The 18,887-nt window shown below is 51.1% G+C and overlaps 1 protein-coding gene across 2 annotated transcripts in view; it reads left to right on the top strand.

Moving 5' to 3' along the window:
* Positions 1-18,887, top strand: part of camk1da (calcium/calmodulin-dependent protein kinase 1Da) — a 73,120-nt gene that overhangs the window by 43,649 nt on the left and 10,584 nt on the right. For both annotated transcript variants that reach the window (XM_042335370.1, XM_042335368.1), the window contains exons 6-10: positions 4,969-5,044; positions 8,917-9,029; positions 10,359-10,437; positions 15,760-15,847; positions 17,610-17,748. In XM_042335370.1, coding sequence (XP_042191304.1) covers positions 4,969-5,044; positions 8,917-9,029; positions 10,359-10,437; positions 15,760-15,847; positions 17,610-17,748 — 495 coding nt within the window. The remainder of the gene's footprint in view (positions 1-4,968; positions 5,045-8,916; positions 9,030-10,358; positions 10,438-15,759; positions 15,848-17,609; positions 17,749-18,887) is intronic.

An 18,887-nucleotide genomic window follows, 5' to 3' on the forward strand; every position in this document is an offset into this window, starting at 1 on the left:
TGGGGCCTTGAGTTAGAGTCCTGCCTTGGGAACTCGGAGCAGATTTGGCCAATGTTGCTGGGTTTTCCGGTTACATCTCAAGCAAAGCAAATCAGAACAAAGCAATACTAAGTCCATTAAATTAACAAGAACTTCATGACCCCCACATTCCCCTTCCCCCACCCCTAAACACCCCCCCCCCCCCAACCCCACCACACACACACACACACAACAAAACACACAGTCAATTAACGTTACGGTATATTCTGTCAAGCGCTTTGAGACGTCTCGAAGACGTGATGAGGCGCTGTATCAAATGCAACGATTATTATTATTATTACTACACGCACATCCATTCCATTGTATTGTCTACCACCCGCACCATTCCAGCATTCAACTTTAATCATAACATCCCTGGCGTTTGACACAGGGACCTCATCACGTCTTCGAGACGCCTCAAAGCGTTTCGCAGGGAATCCTGTGGTGGTCGGGTGCCGTGAGATCGTATCCTCAAAGCCAGCGAGTGGTTAGGGTAAGAGGGGGGGAGTGCTCAGTCCCCACCGTTCCCCCCCCACCCCACCCACCCACGCACCCACCCACCCGCAAATCGATCTCCAGTCGCCTCTTTAAGTAAGGAGACGGAGAGAGAGAGAGAGAGAGATTGCTGGGAGAGGGAACCCCCGAACAAACACGCGCGGACCTCCGACAGGTTTGGAGAGTCACTAGTGGGGTTGTGCCCCCCCCCATCTTGACAGCTGCATCTGCCTCCACAAGGGCATTGCCCGTCGGTCCGTGCTCACTGACAGCCCGCAGGCCTGTCTTACCTCCCAAAACAGTTTCCCCCCCTCTCTTTCTCTCTCCCTCCCTCCCCGTCCCGAGTCCCACGTTAATGATACTCGTATCGAGCAGGAAATGAAACAGATGTAGACAAAATCCGATCTGCTCCGAGCAGCCATTTCTACATCTGTGGGGATTAATGTGCGTTCTCAGTGTTAATGCGTCTCATCTGTAACTGCTCATATCCCAACCACCCCCTCAGGAGCTGTTTCGCTCTACCCCTTGATGATGTTGCTGAGGCCCCCTTTTAAAGACGCCAAAGAAAGAGAGAGAGAAGGGGGGAAAGGGGGAACGAGAGAGAGAGAGAGAGAGAAAGAAAGAGAGACGGAAGGAAAGAAGGAGGGAGAGAGAGAGAGAATGAGACGGAGAAAGGGCGGAGGGTTATGGAGGGAAGAAAGGAGGGAGGAGAGAGGCAGAAAGAAAAAGGAAAGCTCAAAGAGAGACGGTGTGAAAGAAACGCAAAGAAACAGAACGAGAGAGAGAGAGAGAGAGAGAGAGAGGGAGAGACAGAGGGAAAGAGAGACAGAAGGAACGAGACGGACAGAAAAGGGAGGGTATTTTCGTGGTATTTTGTCACGTAGAAACGTCGCTTTATCAATTAATTTGGCAATTAGTGTCAAGTCCGGTGGACTTCCGTGTGTAAGCGGGATGCAGGGGATTCTCAGTCTGGTTTGGATACTCTCAAGGCACGGTGACGGGTTTCCCAAGCGTGCCAGACCCCCGGCCGGCCGGACAAAACCCGCCCGACCTCGCGGCCGCAGCTGCCAAGGCAAACAGCCGTTTCGTGCGCAGCGAAGTCCCCCAAACATTCGCCCACGAACGTACATACGGTCAATTCACTTTACAGCCTATTCTGTGAGGCGCTTCGAGACGTCGAGAAGATGCGAGAAGCGCTGTATCAGACGCCAGGATTACTGTTGTATCTTTCATAAACAGCCGTGGAGCAAACGAAGCAATTTTGTCGGAAGTGGCTGGGAAGGCTCAGCAGGGACGCTCAGGCAGCATCTATGGAGAGAGGAGAGCGACTCCTGTTTTCATTTCATCTACATCATCCGATGATCACAATCATAGCAATAACACAGCGCCTGCAGTATTTTGCCTTTTGACCAATTTTATCTGGTGGTGACGGGGGTGAGGGAGGAGGAGGGGGGGGGAATGGTCGTGTCGGCTGGGATACTGGGGGAGAAACTCCATTCTCTTTTTCCCCCAGCAGCGGGGTTTTTAGCCCTTCGACTGATCGATCGACCGACCGTCTTAAGGCACGGTCGAGAACGTCGAAGCTCTGAGATGTTAAGAGAGGTTTCAAAGTCGCCCCCAGACCGCCACCCCCACCCCAACCCAATGGCCGTGTGGGTAAACGCACCCAAGCCACAGGGAGCAGAAAAGATCGTGAGAGTGGTTTGGGTGCGGAAGCTCAACAGTCTATCTGATCTCGTCCTCTTGCAAAAGCCACCCTAATAATAATAATATTAATAAAATACTAATAATCCTCGCATTTGACACAGCGCCTCATCATGTCTTTGAGACGTCCCAAAGCGCTTCACGGGATACACTGCAAAGTGTAGCGACTGCATCTTTGTGGGCGAAACCCCACAAACAGTCATGGATTGAAGTGACCACATTATTTATTATTTGGGGGGGATTATTATTATTATTATTAATTGATGATAATAAGCTTGTCTAATCGCTGCTCATTGCTCTTAACACTGGTGATCAGCCTCTAATAATATTATTATAATAAATAATAATAATAATAAGCCCTGGACAGTCCCCTCACGTCACAGCGACCGGAACTGTACGTGAATACTCTTTTGAGTGTGTCCTGACCAGAGGAGGGCCCAGACTGAATATAACTTCTTGGGGATTCGAACTCAACTGGATTGGCGGCGTAGCTCCCGTTTGCCTTGTTTACTGGTGCCTCACCCAGACTTGACGTTGCGAAAGATAAGTCCAACTAACTCTCTCAGCTTTGCCGTTGGCGAATTCCATCCCGTCCCTAAACTACATGTGGTTCCTATTCGTATTTCCTACATGCACTCGTTGCTTTGCGTTTATCTGCAATTTGCCCACGTTTATAACCCCGTCAAGCTCGCTCCGTATTACCTTTGCTGCCTCTTCTGATTCCACAATTCCCCTTAACTTGTTGCACCTACAGGTCAGCGGTTAGAGCCCTCGCCTCGCGAGCCAGAGGACCCGGGTTCGATTCCCGGGCAGGGACAAACCTTAGGCAAGTTCCGTTAACCCTCCCCCCCCACACACGCACGCGCCTCTGTTTACCAGCAGTCAGTAGAAACCCGGTTGTTAGTCGGTTGTTCCACTTCAAAAAACAAATGTGATAATAATAACTTGGTCATTCGATCCCACGGCTGTTTGTGGGGACGTCGCTTGGGCGTAATTGGCTGCCGCGTTTTTCGCCCACAAAATACACAGTCGCTACACTTCACGGTATATTACGTGAAGCGCTTTGAGGCGTCCGAACGCCACGGTAAAGGCGCTGCATCAAATGCGATCGTTCTTCCAGACCGTCCTCGCTGCTCGACCGCCCATTCCTGGAAACGGTGGAGTTTTGCTTCCACCAACAAGTCAGTGTCCTCATCAAAGGGAATTCCTGTTGGTTGGTGAGGCGTGAATCTGTTCCTTGTGTATCCAGGCCCGGGAACCCTTCAGAGGCCTCCACACTCCGTAAATCACCATTGACTGTAAGCAATAAAGCGCTCGCCACCCCCTATTGTCAGTTACCTGGTCCACAGCCCATGTCTCTGCTTGTTAAATGCATGCAGACAAGCTGGAACTTCAGCTCATCCCCTCAGGGGACTTCGAGCTCGCATTTTTTTTTGCCCGGTCGGGTGGGTGTCTGGCACATGCGGAACCCCCGCCAACGGCAACAGCGGAGGACCTGAGGCTCATCACCATCACCGTTGCTTAAGAGTCTCCGAGCCAAACTGAGAATTCCACGCATCCCACCGACGCGTGGAAATTCCCAGAGATAGACTGTTGGGTTGGGATGGATTCACGGTATCTTCGATGCCCAGCTTGGCCCGGCCCGGATGGGGAGCGGCTGGAATGGGGCAGGCCATGGGATTGACTGGACTGGTTGGTGTGTCTGACGTGAGTGGCAGACTGGATGGGCTGAAAGGCTTCCTCCTCCGCTGCGCGTCTCTGTGATTCGATGACCTGGTATCAGATACAAGGTTTGGGACCCCGTGGTGTCGTGGTTAGAGAGCTCGCCTCGCAAACTAGAGGACCCGGGTTCGATTCCCAGCCGGGGCGAAACCCGAGGCAAGTTTGCTTCTGGTCACTCAACCCACGACCCAGTTGGCTGCCACGTTTCGCCCACGAAATATACGATCAATCCACTCTACAGTGTATCCTGGTGAAATGCGTTATATAAATGTAAGTGGTTGTTGTTGGTCCCGCACGCGCACACACACACACACACACACACACACACAGGCGCACATTTTCTGACCAAAGAATTTATATGTTTCTAAGAACTGTGGAAAAACAGCTAATCAGATCAAGATGGAATTTAGCAATTTTCCACTATTACATACGATCACACAGATCATTACAGCACTGAAGGAGACCATTCAGACCTACTAGTCTACGCTGCCATTTATACTCCACACAAGCCCACCCACACCCACCCATCCCACCCTCATCGCCCTCTCCCGCACCCCTCTGTTCCCTTCTCTCTCACGCTGAGTCGGGAGGCGCAGCGGTCAGAGCAAGCGAGAGGACTCGGGTTCGATTCCCGGGCAGAGCAAAACCTTGAGCAAGTTTCCCTACTCCACACACGCGCCTCAGTTTACCTCGCGGTAAGCAGGAACCAATTGTTGGTCGATTGATGGACCGCTTTCCGGGGGGCGGTGGGGGGGAATAACCCCTCAACGCTGTGCGCAGTTGGCTTCTGTGTTTCGCCCATAAAAATACACAGTCACTCCACTTTACAGTATATTCTGTGAAGCTCTTTGAGACGTCTCAATGACGTGATAAGGCTCTGTATCAAATGCAAGCATTATTATTATTATTATTATTATTATTATTATTATTATTAAGCACGATGATGGGTTTCCGCATGTGCCAGACACCCGGATGACCCCCCCACCCCCCCCCAAAAAAAAATTAATTCTCTTCCATTTCCTTTCACAGCCCCAGAGGTGCTTGCCCAGAAGCCGTACAGCAAAGCTGTCGATTGCTGGTCCATTGGAGTCATCTCTTACATATTGTGAGTATGAGCCACGCTTTCCCGGGAATCTCCTGGGATTCCCTGCGCCAGGGTGGTCCAACTGGCGGCCCGCGGGCCACATCCGGCCCACCGGGGGGGGGAATGATATTAATGATATTAATACAAGTTGTTGTTGTTTTGGCCGGGCGACTGGGGAGAAGCTATTTCCACTGGTAGAGGAGTCGGTGATGTTGAAGAGTTTGAACCCACGGCCTTTTGACCCAGAAGCGAGAGCGCTACCCAACTGAGCCAGGCTGTCAGCACGAGATAGAGAGACGCCAATGTTTGTTGGAAATGCGTCTTAACGTTGACCTGAAATCCATTATCACACCTCCCTCAGAGCCCATTCTCCCAAGAACTCCGGGGGGTGAGGAGGGGGGATTGGTGGGGGGGGAGGGGGTCAGGGGGAGGTGGAAGGAGGGATATGGGGCTGGCGGTAGGATTTACGTGCTTGAAGCTAACGAGTAAATGAACATTCAAGCTCTTAAACTGGGACCCGCCGGCTGGTTTCCTGTTTACACAGGTTCCTTATTATTGTGTCTCCTGCTTTTCCCATCTCAAAGCCCCCCCCGGTCTCTGACTGCACCACCAACCCTCCCCCCCCCCCACCCCCCCAACCCTCTCTTACTCCCAGCGCCTTGGGACGTCCTCCCGACGTGAAAGACGCTGTTGTAAATGTCATTTGTTGTTGTTGTTCAAGCCCTCTGGGGCACTATATAAATACAAGTTTTTGTGGTTGCTGTTGTTTTAAGAGGTGAGAGACGGCCGTGGAGTTTAAATCGAAGGAGATTAATGAGGGTTTGGATGGTTTTTCACACAGAGAGTTGTTTGAGACGGGGAATAACAGCAATCGAGGCAGAGTGCTTTGTGGGTTTCAAGAGGGAAGTAAACTGTCGAAGAGGAAGACCTTATTGTAACCTCCTCTCCCCCCAAACTCCACGCCACTGTTAATCGCTCCGGGACACTGCCCCGCGTGTAGGGCGCTGGGTAAACACAAGTGGTTGAGTTGACGGATCGCTTTGAGATCAATAATTCTTGCAATTGATACAGCCCTCATCACGTCGCCGAGACGTCTCAAAGCGCTTCACGGGATACACCGTAAAGTGGAGTGACTGTGTCTTTCGGGGAGAAACGCGGCAGCCAATCGCGCACAGCGGCGTCCCACAGACGGTCGTGGATTGAGCGACCAAATTATGATTATTAATGTTGCTTTGGAAAGGATTATTACCCCCCGGAAAAGTGATCTGCCAATGGACTAACAACCGGGTTCCTACTTACTTCCCTACACTGACCTACGCCACTCACTACGTCTGCTAACACTACCTATTCTCGAGGCCTTGGGTGCAGCGTAAATTGCTCTCAGTGGACCTAACCCTTAGACCTCATGTTCCCTCGCCCTCTTTTTTATTATATTATTATTATTATTATTATTTTGACTTCTTCTGGAGAAGAAAACAACCTAACGTGTTCCATATGTCGGCTCCTCGTGAAATTTAGATCCTTCATTCCTCCACACCCCCCACCCCCCAACACCTCCCGTCGCTCTCTCCAGATGCCTTTTCCCAACACAGACTCTTTTCCCTTCCTACGTTTTTGCTCAAACGTGGAGAAGATAAGATGCGGAACCAATGCTTAATCATCATTTCCCTCGCTGAAGGCTCTCTAGCAAACACAGCAAACTCCATTTATAATGTCAGTCTGGCTCAGTGGTAGCGCTCTCTTTCTCTCTCTCTCTCTCTCTCTCTTTCTCGGAGTCAGAACCCGGGCAGAGGTTTACAGAGAGTGGGGGCAAAATAGCTGAGGGCTCGCCCGTTGATGGTGGCGCTATGTATATCAAATGCAAGGATTATTATTATTATTATTATTATAACAACAAAGTTACGTAGGAACAGGAGTAGGCCATTCAGACCCTGTTCCGCCATTCTATCAGATCATGGCTGATGTGCTGTGCGTGCGCGCGCGCGTGTGCGTGCGTGTGTGTGTGTGTACGCGTGTCGGGAACAAGATACCAAAGACGTATCTCAAAGCATCTTGCCAATCAACACCATTGCCACCTGATCTTTATTGTGCGTCACAGTGATTCAGGAGAGTGTCGTAGAGACACCAGCTCCCGGCAATCGCGTCTCGCTCACCCTGATTCCTTTGGCTCCGGATCACTTGTTCTGAGGTTTTCCCCTCTTATTTTATTTTTAAATGGAAGAAAAACTTTTCCTTTGATCCGACAGCCTCCTCGGTTCGCACCGATGTCCATATATAGCAGCGCCAGCACACGTTCGAAGCCAAACCTTGTTGCTGCATAATGGACTACAATTTACTGCTAATGAGGGGAAAGGGTGATCCTTGTGCATTCGGGACTTGGATCAATTCTCTTCCCCCCCCCCCCCCTCCGCTCCGCCCCCACTTCCTCAGACCACAATATAGCTATTCTTTATGTGGGGCTGATTGCTGTTAATCATTCCTGGCTTTGACGTTCCCGAGGCTTCTGCGGAAAGCCAGCTTCAAATAATGTTCCAATCATTTGCATTTCTATTTATACATAAGCAATAAATAACGAGGCTGACTCACTGGATCGAGCCTTTCCCTCGCACAGTCTAAGCTGACGTCTCCCCATTGCAGCGCTGAGCCAGACAGAGGGGGGGGGGGGGGGGGGGGGGGGGCCGTTGCGTTGTGGGAGACGTCGTCTTCGGATGAGACGTTAAACCTCACCTCTCTCCCCCCCCCCCCGCCCCTCCTCCCCGTCTACCTGTTCAGGTGGACATTAGAGATCTTGGGAAAAGAGAAGGGAGTTTCTCTCTCTCTCGGTCTCCCGCTCTCTCCTGGTGTCCTGGCCGACAATCCCACCCCCCACACCCCCCCCAAATAAAATAGGTCACTCACTTGCAAACCGGGTGCCATGTCCACCTAGAAATACACAGTACAAATCTTGTGAAGCGCTTTGAAACATCCCGCGGGATAAAGCTCTGCGTCGAAAGAAGGATTGAAGTAATGTATTCTTATCCCTTTAAATGCCTTCGTCGTAAAGTTTTCTCTTAAACAATTTGGTTGCTTCTGACTCCCCCCCCCCCCCCACCCCTCCCGCCCCTGTAAATTAAATTTTTCTGCAAATGATCCCGACTGCACCCACTTCCCCCCTCTTTTCTCCCCCTCTCCCCCTGACCCTTCCCCCCCCCCCCGCCCACCGGCTCTTGTTCGGAATATTTCTCCTCTACCCTCTCGAGCCCCCTTCAGTAGCTTAAAGATCTCATTCCCTGAGGCTCTTCGTTCAGTTTTGAGAGAAGGCATCTCAGAGGGGACCTTATTGAGGTGCTTAAAATTTTAAATGGGTTTGAAAAAGTCGACCCAGAACACGGCCTTAGGCACCACATCAAATCCATTACGACAACAGCAACTTGGGCTGATTTGGCCTCCTTCACATGGGGTAAATGTCTTGGAGCGCTATTATTAAATAATAACAATAATCCTCGCATTTGATAGAGCCCCTTATCAAGTCGTTGAGATGTCTCAAAGCGCTTCACAGGAGGTACTGTAAAGTGGATTGACGGTGTATTTTGTGGGCGAAACGCGGCAGCCAATTGCGCGCCCACAGCGTCCCCACAACCAGCCGTGGATTGAGTGACCAATTTTTCTTTTTTTGAGGGATTATTACCCTCGGAAAGTGATCCGCCACTCGACTAACAACCGGGTTCCTACTTACTGCTGGTAAACAGAGGCGCGCGCGTGGGGCGGGTGGGGGGGGTAAGGAAACTTGGTGAAGGTTTTGCCCTCCCCGGGTCCTCTCGCTTGTGAGGCGAGCGCTCTCACCAACACGCTACCGAACTGTCTCGTTTAACTGTGTTGTTGCCTTTTCACTCCCCCCTCTCCCGCACACACAGGTTATGTGGCTATCCTCCTTTCTACGACGAAAATGACTCCAGACTATTTGAGCAGATATTAAAGGCAGAGTATGAGTTTGATTCTCCGTACTGGGACGACATCTCGGACTCGGGTACGTTCTGATTATTATTAATTATAATCCTGACGTTTGATCAAATGTGCGGTTACTGTGTGTTTTGTGGGCGAACGCGGCAGCCAGGTTTACGCACAGCGACGTCCCACAAACAGCCATGAAGTGAACGGCCGATTATTTGGGGGGATTGTTGGCCGCGGACACGATGCACACAAAACGGCCTTCTTCTGTGCAAAACCGTCCACACTTCAATGGTTTTAAGTGCTTCGAGACATCCTCCTGACCTCAAAGGTGCAGTGCAAATGGAACTCGTCGCTGTAGTTGTTGACGTAAAATGTCCGACCTCCGGGTCATCGGGTCGCCTCCATCATCACATCCTTCTTTGCGCAACAAACAGGAAGCGATGTCGCTGGTGACCCAGAAGGCGGCCATACTTTTTTTTCTCCTTGAACGATGCCAAACTCAAATTAAATCGGGCTCAATACCCGTCGCGTTGCCCGTATCTGGGTGCGAGGGGTTGGTAGTGTTCCCTCCTGCCTTCCCCCCCTCTTCTCTCTTGCCCCTTCCCTACACCGTAGCTGCCTTTCGAGATATTTGGCGCCCGGGGCATCGGACTTGCGGATCGTGCGTTTCCGACCACCCATTAGTGGGTGATCAGATGGGAAACGAAAGCAGAAGTGGCCGGGAACACTCAGCGGGTCAGGCAGCATCTATGGAGAAAGGAAACCGAGTGCTTCGTCGGAAATCAGATGAGACGTGGTTGAGGGAGGGGAAAGAGAGAGAGAGAGAGAGAGAGAGAGAGTGAGAGCGAGGGGATGGGGGAGAGGGTGTGAGTCGAGCAGGGATGGGGCTGGACGTGTCGCTATGTTTATCCTGTTCGGTCAAAGCTGCCAAGCTGCGCCCCTGCCAAGGAATAGGGCTCTGTGTTAACTTAAAGCAAAAGATATCAAAGTGGCTCGGAACTAAACTTAAACTAAAGCGAAACCAGCTTTACTTTTGCGGGTTCAGAGTCGTAAATTTGCATGTCTATTTCAGGCTTTATTCCGATCCCTCCCTCTCTCTCCCCCTCTTTCTCTCTCCCCCCCCCCCGCCCCCCCCCCCCCCCCCCCCCCCCAACCCTCTCTCTGTGCCATCTCTCTCTCCCGCCACATCCCCACCACCACTCCCCACTCTGCTTTTCTATTTTACGAGTTAATAATAATAATTAATAACGATCCTTGCGTTTGATACAGCGCCTTATCGGGTCACCGAGACGCCTCAAATGCAAGGATTATTAATCCTGTGCGCTGCGGCTGTTCACCTGTTGCGGTTGGGGAGAATTGATTGGCACTGACAGGATGGTTTGACGGTTTCTTTCTTTCCTTACAGCGAAAGATTTTATAAAACATTTGATGGAGAAGGACCCGAACAAGAGGTACACGTGTGAGCAGGCTTTAAGACATCCGTGGTAAGCACACACACACACACACGCACATGCACATGCATACAGGCATGTATATACACACACACACACAGGCACATACATGCGCACACACACCCACATATATACACACGCACACAAAGACACACATACACAGACGCACACACCGTTCCATCTGAAAACGTAGCGTCACGTTGCGGAAATTGCGGAAAATCCCTCATTTCGGTCTTCAGTTCTCTTCCTCCCCTTCCTGGGGAGGTGTGGGTGGAGGGGGGTGGTGTGGAGGTGTGGGTGGGGGGGGGGTTGTGGAGGTGTGGGTGGGGGGGGGAGAAAGGACTTTGTGAAACACCCTGTAGAATGGGATTAGTTACGTGTTAAGCAAAGTGCCTTATTAACACTTTGCAATGGGAAGTGGCTGGGACACTGACGGCAGGACCACTTAAGTGGCGGTGACTATTTAAACCAGGGGTTTCCAGGAGTTTCCTGGGTCTATATATATATATATATAAAAATTAGGAACAGGAGAAGGCCATTCAGCCCCTGGAGCCCGTTCTGCCATTCTGTAAGATCGTGACTGATTTGTACCTCAGCTCCAATCCGCATTTGTTGTGTGACCCTCTTATTCAGACCAGCTGTGAGGCTATGAATCTTGTCCAGAGACTTGGAGCCTTGGATTCAAGAAATCAAATTACATTATTCTGACTTCATAAGGTTTTTTTCCCCCCTCCCTCTGGTGAATGTTTGTGGTGCAGTAATCCCTCGGGAATGCGCAGTTTCATTCCATCTATTTCCAGCCCATTTCTTTTTTAGACTCAAGTCACGTCAGGTCAAGAGCAGATTGGTTAAGGGGAAGCTGCTCTCTTTCCACCCCCCCCCACCCCCCCCACCCCCACCACCGACCTCCATACCGTCTTCCTCCCCCGACTTCCATACACTCCCCCTCCGATACACGCATGCGAACCCGCCCCACACTCACACGCTCACCCCAACAGACACCCTGCCCCCCCACCCACCCCCACCCAACACACACACACACACATACAATCCCCCCCACGTACACACACACACACTCCCATCCCCTCCCAGCGTACACACACGCTCCCCAACACACAGACACTCTCTCCCCCCAACACACACACACGCAGTCTCCCACCCAACCCGCACACGTTCCCCGACACACAGTCATGCTCTCTCTCCCTCCCAACACACACACACACACACTCCCCCCCCCCCCCCCCCGCCCCGACGCCCTGTGTTCTCTCTGCCCCAGGTTACACGTGCCTGAGTACGAATCACCAGCCTTTGAAATAACCGCAAAGCCGGCCGGCTAGTAAAGCTCTCGCTAATGATCAGCCCCTACAATGACAGCTGGTAACAAGCTGCCCCTCAGACATTCATTCCCCTCTGGTCTGTAACCTGGAACCATTTAATCTGTTATCTACACCTCGTCAACAGAAGCACCAGTATCGTTAGTTAATTACACACTGTAACCTGGGGCCCCAATAAAACAGCAGCCCTCGCTCCCCCCCCCCCCCCACCCCCCACCCATTTTATTGGACTCAGCTTCCGAGACGAGGTGGTGGTGGCGTTGGGGTGGAGGGGGTTTGTGAACACACAGCGCTGCCTTCTGACCCGGAGGCGAGAGACAGACTGACGTGTGCCTCAACTCCTGAGCGTCACAACTTTTTCAGTCCCACACAGTGAAATCGCGCCCCGTTCGAGACGTCTCAAAGGGCTTCACAGGATATACTGTAAAGTGTAGTGACTGTATATTTTTGTGGACAGAATGCAGCAGCCACTTGTGCACAGCAGCGTCCCCACAAACAGTCGTTAGCAAACAGTGAGCTTCTCCTGAGAGCTCCTGACCAGCCCCGGCCACAATAACATGCGGGTCAGAGCGCACAGAGGAGGTTTTATCTAAAGAAAATGATCCGACTGCAGACAAACAGACATCAGGAAACCATGGCCCTTCCTTTACCTCTCTTCCTGTGTGTGGTGTGTCTGCGAAGCCGGGCGTGCGTGGGTTTCAACACCATCGTTTCACAGCTGTTGCTGATAAGACATTGACCTTTATATTAGGACGGACAGGGAATGGACTTGTTCACAGGGGGAACAATGCAGTTACTAGTCAAGAAGATCAGACCTGAAATTGGAGCTAAGCCAGCGACGAGGAAAACCACACGATACTCTTTTGCACTTAAGATAGTCAGATATACACTGCCTCAGCTTCGGAGCCCCGTAGCTCAGTGGTCAGAGCCCTCGCCTCGCAAGCGAGAGGACCCGGGTTCGATTCCAGGGCGGGACCAAACCTTAGGCAAGTTTCCTTACTCCACACACACGCACACACGCACACACACGCTCCTCTGTTGACCGAGCAGTAATTAGGTTGTTAGTCGATTGGAGGATCCCTTTCCGGGGGTAATAAACCATAAGAAACCGTTTGTAGAAGCTCCATAAGTAGTGCTGTCCCATGTCACAGGGTCCCGCTGCATGGAGGGAGGGAGAGAAAGTGTGAGAGGCCGAAGTGTGTTCATTCTTGACATAACAGCGGAGTTAAATCACACAAAGTATGTTTCTTATTATCGAACACAATAAATAACTCAGAACCTTTCCGTAACCAAGTGAGAGCTCTGCCAGGCTGGTTTCCCAGAATAAATCGTTTCCCAATTACCCCCACCCCCACCCCTCCCCCAAAACATGTCACAGACTAAATATTATTTGTCTCCTCGAGGACAGATTCTCCCCCACCCCCCCTCACTTTCACTATCTCCTGACCCCCCCCACCATCACCCCCGGTGCTCCACTCTTCATGAGTTTTAGCTGATCCCCCAACCTGCCCATCGCAATCAGCTGTCGGGCCTTCAGCCTCTCTGCCCCCACCCTTTGGAACTCCATCCCACAGTCCCTTCACCTCCTCTCACTCCCTCCCTCCCTCCCTCCCTCCCTCTCTCTCTCCCTTGATGGCTTCAAGGTCCACCTCAACACCCTCCTCTTCGACCGTGACCTCGGTCACCCTCCTTTCCCCCCAACCTCCCTGCCCTCCACCCAGTCCTGATCCCAACCTCCAGCTCGGGTCCAAACCCCAGACCGGCCAGCACCTTGGGACGTTCCTCCCGACATGAAAGGCGCTGTGTAACTGTTGATTTGGAGCTCCGCAGCCCACGTTCTCTCCAGCACGTCTCCTATCAGGCCAATTACGTCATCTTTCCCCCTCTCTCCCCCCACCGCCACCACCAACATACACACCTTTAAACCTCTTACAACCATAGTCCCAGTGCCCTGGACACTCGCAGAGCATTGGGAAGGAGGGGACAAGGCGTAGGAATGGGGGGATGTTTCCCCATAGCCTTGTAGATGGTTCGGTTTTAGATATCTATATCTTGTTACCTCTCTGACAGCTAAGGTGGGTTCCCCATGACGGGAATTTGAGCATCTAACCTTCTGCGTGATAGATAGACATCTTTGTGTGTCAGCCTGGCTCAGTCGGTAGCTCTCGCTCCCTCTCTCGTCTCTGAGTCAGACGGTTGTGGGTTCAAGCCCCCACTGTCAGGGCTTGGAACCACGCAGTCTAAGCTGACGCTCCAATGCAGCGCCGGGAGGTGTCGCATTGCCGGAGACTCAGCCCTTTGCAGGAGACGTTAAACCTCACTCCTCGTCTGCCAGTTCAGGTGGACGTTAAAGATCTCGCGATCTTGAGAAGAGAAGGGAGTTTCTGTCTCTCTCTCTCTCTCTCTCTCTCTCTCCCCCAATGTCCTGGCCGACACTCCCCCCAGATAAAATTGGTCACACACTCCACGGCTGTTTGTGGGATGTCGCTACTGCATTCGCCTACAAAACACACACGCAGTCACTGCACTTTGCAGCAAAATCCTGTGAAGCGCTTTTAGACGTCTCGACGGCCAGATAAAGCACTCGCTCTATCAAAGGCAAGAGACACCTGCCATCATTGGACCTCTGAGACACCTCTGATCCAGTGATTCCGGTCACAACAATAGGAGAGACACAGTCAGTCGGGATTGTCCAAATATTTTCTCACCATTTTTTTTTAAGATCGGGCAGTTTTGGCTAACGTCAGGGACAGCTTCTCCGCCAACTCTTAAGGGGTGGGGGGGGGGGTACCTTTGAAGAGCTCCATCCATCCATTAGTCTGTTATTTCCACCACACCACACCCTCACACACACCCCCACACACACTCACACTCACACCCCCCCCCCCGCCCGCCCCCACACCCCCCCAGTGAGCTGAGCTCATTGTTATTCCAGACAAAAAGAATACTTTGCGCTGAAATGAAAACAACCATCACACGTCATTTCCAAGAAATCGGTGCGAGCGAAACTTGGAAGGGGTGGGTGGGGGTTTGGTGCGTGTGAGTGAGGTGGTGGTGGGGCGGGGGGTGGGGGCGGGAATTCTTGCTGCTTCCTTGATGGCCCAGCTTTGGTGGTGGGGGGAGCACGGAAACGTCTCAAACTGAGAAAACAATATAGAGATCCGACAAACCAGCCCCGGCCCTGAAATCCGGCCTCTACTAAGATGTTGTCTGACCTCCAGACCGGACCCTGTAACGGTGCAGTACTGGGAAACGCAGCTTCGGAGGTTTCATTGAAGATTAATAATAATAATAATAACCATAATCCTTGTATTTGATATGAAAGGAATCCTGTAGACGGTTGGTTAGAGCGCTCGCCTCGCAGGCAAGAGGACCCGGGTTCGATTCCCGGGCAGGACGAAAGCTTAGGCAACTTTCCTTAACCGCGCGCGCGCCTCCGTTTACCAGCAGTCAGTAGAAGCCCAGTTGTTAGTCGATTTACGGATCGCTTTCCGGAGGGTAATAATCCCTCAAAAAGAAAACGGGCACGGCGACAGTTTGTGGGACATTGATGTGAGTAATTGGCTGCTGTGTTTCACCCACAGAATGCACAGGCAATTCACTTTACAATATGTTCGTCTCAATGACGCGATGAGCCGTTATATCAAATGCAAGGATTGTATCATGCCTTATATCACGTCAGACGGAAGTCTCAAAGCGCTTTACATAATTACTGTGAAATGGAGTGACTGTGTATCGGTGAGCAGCAATATAATTGCCCGCAGAAGCGTCCCATAAACAGCCGCAAAATGAGTGACCAATTTTATTTGGGAGGATTGTCGGCCAGGACACCGGGAGAGAGAATTGGCTGCCGTGTTCGCCTGCGAAAATACACGGTCACTGCGCTTCACAGTCAATCAGTCCTGTATTTTCCTGACGTGAAAGACGAAGGATTATTGTTTCTGTTCACTGTAACGAGCTTCCTCTCCCCCACCCCCCCCCCCCCCCCCTCTCTCTCTCTCTCTCTCTCTCTCTCTCGCAGGATTGCTGGAGACACAGCGCTGAACAAGAACATTCACGAGTCGGTCAGCGCACAGATCAGAAAGAACTTCGCCAAAAGCAAGTGGAGGGTGAGTGTCCGCGCCTCCCAACCCCAAAATAACTCAATTTAACTTATTTCGCGAGGCAATTAACCAAACGATGGTGTGCGTCAGCCCGGCTCGGTCACCCGGTTCTGAGACCTTCTTGAGCTCTTTCCGATCAGAAGACCCTTTGCGTTCTTCCTGGCGATGTCTCTTGTTGGGCAATTCTGAGTCAAATTCCTTTCGCACGTCGTGTCCCGAACGACATACCGAATCTCCAAGACGTTATTTCCCTGAAGAAATCGATCCCGATTGCTTTTGAAAGGATCAACACTTTCCGCTTCCACGGTCTGTCTGTCTCCCTCCCTCGGGAGCCTGAAATGGTACGCGGAAAAAAAAATAACTGGCATTCTTTCAACCTTTGTCTGCCTGAATGTTGACCCCCACTGACCCTATTGTTTGCTGAACTCCTTTTTTGGAATTTTTTATCAAAGAAAGAGAAATGCCAAAAAGGATCATCCAACAGATGGAAACCCCAGGGGGAGAGGGGAGGGAGGGATGGAGGGAGAGAGAGGGAGGGGGAGAGGTCAACGTTTGGTGACCGACAATTAGTGAATTGCTGTACGCAATTGACTGCCACGTTTCGCCCCCCAAAAAATACGCCGTCAATTCGCTTTGCGATATATTCCGTGAAGCGCTTTGAGACGTCCCGATGGCGCGATAAGGCGTCACATCAAACGCAAGGATTATTGTTGTCGTTATTAAAGTGACTTCACCCCAGAAAGCGTAAACGTGAGCGTCCCGCACCGAATGCCTCCAGCGGAGCTCGCAATCAAATCGGTTTGTCTGAATTCCTGACAGTACGTTGAATTGACATGAAGTTAATGTGGAATGTGCAACCGACTGTGTGGTACGAATCGGAGATTTTTTTGGGGGGAACGTACTGGAGGGTAGTAAACGGGGATTATGGGTTTTCATAAAATGAACTGTTAAATCATTCTAACCACATAATTGAGTTCAAATGCCGCAGTGCGAATTTTGTACGAATCTCAGCCCATAATTCGCATTCCATTTATTCATTTGGTTCATCATTTTTTTTTTTCGAAAAGGCTCACTTAACGTCACTCACCTTAAATAAAATTAAATCATGATTTCGCTCAGCAAAATACCCAGTCAATCCACTTTAAAGGTGTATCCTGTGAAGCCCGTTGAGACACTATTATCATTATTATTATTATTATTATTATTATAATAATGCAGCTCAGTGGTTAGAGCTCTTGTCACGCAAGCGGGAGGACCTGGGTTCGATTCCCAGGCAGGTCGAAACTATATGCACGTTTTTTTTTTACTCCACCCGCCTCCGTTTACCGAGCGGCAAGAAAGAACCCGGTTGTTTGTCGATTGGCGGATCGCTTTCCGGAGGTAATAATCCCTTCAAAACATTATCTTTTGAAAATAATAATAATCCGGTCACTCAATCCACGGCTGTTTGCGGGGACGCCGCTGTGTGCAATTGGCGGCCGGGCTTCGCCCACAAAATACACAGTCGCTACACGTTACAGTGGATTCTGTGAAGCGCTTTGAGACGTCTCAACCACGTGATAAGGTACTACATCTACCGCCTTGTGAGTTCCTCCCAACGTGAAAGGCGCTGTACGAATGTAATTCTATATTGCTTTGTATATCAAGTGCAAAAAAAATGCTGATGATATTATTAGAGCGCTGTATAACATACACGTTGGTCAGGCACTCGTTCTATTTGATTGTCCTGTTCCTGGGCTGAAGCATCGGTTTGTTGCGTGTGTTTCAGCAAGCCTTCAACGCCACGGCGGTGGTTAGACACATGAGGAGATTACACCTGGGCAGCAGTCAGGAGGGATCGAGCCTGAACACACCGTCCAGTCCTGCCCCCAGCAATCCACTGCCAGAACTCACATCCCGGAAAGACTGTAAGTGTGATAGTGACCGGGAACGTTGGGATTTGGGGGGGGGGGGAGCGGTGAGACGAGAGAGAGAGAGAGAGAGAGAGAGGGGGAGAGAGAAGATGGAGCCTGTAGGGTAGTGGTTAGAGCGCTCGCCTCTCAAGCGAGAGGACCTGGATTCGATTCCCGGACAGACCTTAGGCAAGTTTCCTTCCTCCACACATCTGTTTACCAACAGTAAGTAGGAACCCGGTTATCAATAATTAATAATTGAGTGACCAATTAACAATCCACGACGGTTTGTGGGACGCTGCTGTGCGCAATTGTCTGCCCACAAAAAAACACAGTCACTACACTTTCCAGTATATTCTGTGAGGCACTTTGAGATGTCTCAATGGCAGGATACAGAGTTATATCAAATGCAAGGATTATTATTGTGCAGTTTCTGGCTGAGTGTTCCTGGTGGGAAGGAAGGGATGGAACCCTCTGCATCCCTGGAGGAGTGTAATTTCTAATAAAGCCGTAAAGTTTTTAGGGCCTGGAATAAATTCAGGGTTAGAGTTTCATCGCCCCCTGCTCTCAACACAACCCCACTATTCCGTGCTCGAAAATCTCCCAAACTAGGGACAATATATATAATATATATATATTATGTATATGTATGCGCGTGTGCGTGTGTGTGTAAAACAAAAGTAACATGTCTGCCAATGGAGCATTAGAGTCAAGCCCACGCTCTGTGATGGTCTCCAGTCCGGTTCCTGAGCCAAATCAGTCACTGGGGACAGGGAATCCTCCCCCTCAGCTCCTGTTAACCCTGCAAGCCAAAGCCCTAACAGGTAGGGTGGTCCTCGCTCGACAAGCAGCGGGAAAGCTTCCCAGACAGTGCTATCAATGGTGGTTGTAGCTGGTTAGACTCCAGCAGTTTCACCCACACCCCCCCCCACACCCCACCCGCCCGCCGACCACCGCATATTCCCAAACCCTCAGCTTTTGCCAGTGTATGCCTAATACTCTGTGGAATTAATTAAGTAGGGTGCATCCTCCTGGTGGTTGGGGGGATGGGGGGGTGGGGGTGGGGGGAGGAGGAGGGAAAGAGGGAGAGAGAGTGCGCAATCCATTCTAGACACAGGGAAATTTCCACGAACAGATGGCGTACATATGTGGAA

This window comes from Callorhinchus milii, unplaced genomic scaffold, assembly GCF_018977255.1.
Source record: "Callorhinchus milii isolate IMCB2004 unplaced genomic scaffold, IMCB_Cmil_1.0 Scaffold5, whole genome shotgun sequence".
Taxonomy (NCBI): Eukaryota; Metazoa; Chordata; class Chondrichthyes; order Chimaeriformes; family Callorhinchidae; genus Callorhinchus; species Callorhinchus milii.